The sequence below is a fragment of the Hippocampus comes genome, unplaced genomic scaffold (assembly GCF_001891065.2).
Source record: "Hippocampus comes isolate QL1 unplaced genomic scaffold, H_comes_QL1_v1.1 scaffold39, whole genome shotgun sequence".
In the NCBI taxonomy this organism is placed as follows: Eukaryota; Metazoa; Chordata; class Actinopteri; order Syngnathiformes; family Syngnathidae; genus Hippocampus; species Hippocampus comes.
The window spans coordinates 3544714-3547164 of NW_017842054.1; the positions used below are offsets into that span (position 1 = coordinate 3544714).

At 52.0% G+C, this 2451-nt stretch overlaps 1 protein-coding gene across 1 annotated transcript; it reads left to right on the forward strand.

The window, feature by feature from the left end:
- Window positions 1-221: 221 nt before the first annotated feature.
- Window positions 222-2385, forward strand: hmx3a (H6 family homeobox 3a). Its single transcript, XM_019859976.1, has 2 exons — window positions 222-831; window positions 1705-2385. Exons 1-2 carry the CDS (start codon window positions 525-527, stop codon window positions 2361-2363), a joined length of 966 nt encoding a protein of 321 aa, XP_019715535.1. The 5' UTR covers window positions 222-524; the 3' UTR covers window positions 2364-2385.
- Window positions 2386-2451: the final 66 nt, after the last annotated feature.

Genomic DNA, 2451 nt, shown 5'->3' on the forward strand with positions numbered 1-2451 from the left:
GTGTCACAAGATGCTGCGGCTGTCCCTAATGAAGTGTCCAATGAGCGTTGAGCTGCATCCTTTTGGCGTTAACAGCCTGCTGCTCATTTGCTGCCTAACGGGACTTTATGAGAGCAATAACAGTCGGACACACGCGTGCGTATACGCGCACGCACGCCCAGCAGCCAAAGCGAGGAGGATGTCCTCTCTCTCTCTCGCTCTCTCTCTCGTTCTCTCTCCTCCCTCCTCAAAGTCGCTGCCTTAATCCCATTTGCCATTGTGCGAGCGCAATCGCCTGTACTTTCCGCATTTAACTTGGATGACATTTTTATTTCGTCATTAGCATCACGCGCCCGCACAGCGTCTCGCGGTTCGGCGTTCGAGCCCCGGGATGATCCATCTGTCACGCCTGCGCACGTTCCGGCTGCCCCTCCGCCGCCTTCCGTCTCTCTAGTTTTATTTCACCGCCGAGCAAAGCAAAAAAAAAAAAAAAAAAAAAACAAACAACCCAACACAAAAGAAAGAGAAACAAACAAACCGCCGCCATGCCCGAGACCACGCAGGAGGCTCCGGCCAAGGACTCGCCCTTCTTTATCAAGAACCTGCTCAACTGCGAAAGCAAGCCGCCCAGCAAGCCGAAGCCGCCTTCCCCGTCACCGGCGTTGGCGGCCCAGCGGTCGGCCCTGGAGGCTGCCGGGGGCTTCTCCCTGTCGCAGGTGGCCGACTTCGGCTTCCCTCGCTTCGAGCTGCCGGCGCAGCGCTTCACTCTGCCCGCACACTACCTGGAGCGCACCTCGGCCTGGTGGTACCCTTACGCCCTCAACTCCACCGCGCACATCCACAGAAGTGAAGGTAAGACACAGGGATGCATGGATGGATGGATAGATAGACTTCCACCAAGGTGTGTGATTGGAAATATAATACACATCAATTCGAGTGTTTGTTTTTGTTAATGTACTGCCACAATAGCTAAAGAAAATGCCAAAGTGCTTGCAAAAAAAAAAATGTTTTTCTTGCTGTATATTGTGGCTACTTGAGATTCAGGAAACCGGAAAAGGTTCAAATGAGGCGAATCTAGGTCTGTTTTTGTTAATTTTTGGGGTTGTTTTCCGAAAATATGACCCCCCCCCAAAAAAAAACTGCTTTCGAAAAACATATTTGTTTTTCTTTTTGTATATTCTGGGTAATTCAGGTCCAGGTAATCGGAAAAGGTTGAGGCAACTGCAGGATTGTTCTTGTTGGTTCTAATTATTTTTTATTTTGTTTCCCGAAAATGTTACAAAAAAATATGCGTTGGCATCCTGCTGCGTTATACGACTAATATGAATAATGATGAAAGGAGTTGTTTAGGCCCCCTGCATAATATTTAATTTTGTTCACGAATTTTGATGTCAGGGTGATTAAAATCACTGCTATATTAATTAATTGAATAAAAGTAAAGAACAATAATTTATTTGTCTCCTTCAGAACACATTTTTAAATCGAAATCAAACGATATTGCATCGCCATTTAGTGTGTATTTTGGAGTCGACCGTGTGTTTTCTCGTATATTTGTTTTTACGTCATGTGGCGAGTGATTCAAATCCATCAAAAGACGTCTTGCAAAGCGGTCGGCTCATGAAATCCACTTTTATAACATGTCAACAAAATGCAGTATCGAAAAAACTCCTGCCAAACTGCTGGCCTTAACGCCCCCTCCCCCGGTGACGTGTTTCCCTCACGCAGCCGCCGCAGAGAAGCTGACAGCCAGGGACTCGTCCCCGACGTCGGGCACGGAGCGGGACTCCCCGGAGCTGCTGCTCAAGTCCGAGCCGGAGACCAAAGACGACGACGAGGACGACGACGACGAGCGCGCGGCCAGCAAAAGCGGCGACGAGATCATCCTTGAGGAAAGCGATTCGGACGAGGCCAAGAAGGACGAGCTGGACGACTGGAAGAAGCGCGACGACGACGGCGGCGGCGGCGGCGACGGAGGAGACAAGAAGCCGTGCCGCAAGAAGAAGACCCGCACAGTGTTCTCGCGCAGCCAAGTCTTCCAGCTGGAGTCCACGTTCGACATGAAGCGCTACCTGAGCAGCTCGGAACGCGCCGGCCTGGCCGCCTCGCTTCACCTGACCGAGACCCAGGTGAAGATCTGGTTCCAGAACCGCCGCAACAAGTGGAAGCGGCAGCTGGCCGCCGAGCTGGAGGCGGCCAATTTGAGCCACGCCGCCGCGCAGAGGATCGTGCGGGTGCCCATCCTCTACCACGAGAACTCGGCGGCGGACGGCCCGGCGGCCCCCGCCAGCGTGCCCACCAGCCAGCCGCTGCTCACCTTCCCGCACCCGGGCGTCTACTACTCGCACCCCATCGTCACCTCCGTGCCGCTGCTCAGACCCGTGTGAGAGACAGAGCGAGAGAGAGAGAGAGAGAAAAAAAGAAAAAAGAAAAAAAAAAAAAACACTCTCTTTTTTTGTACTCGATGAAGAAGCG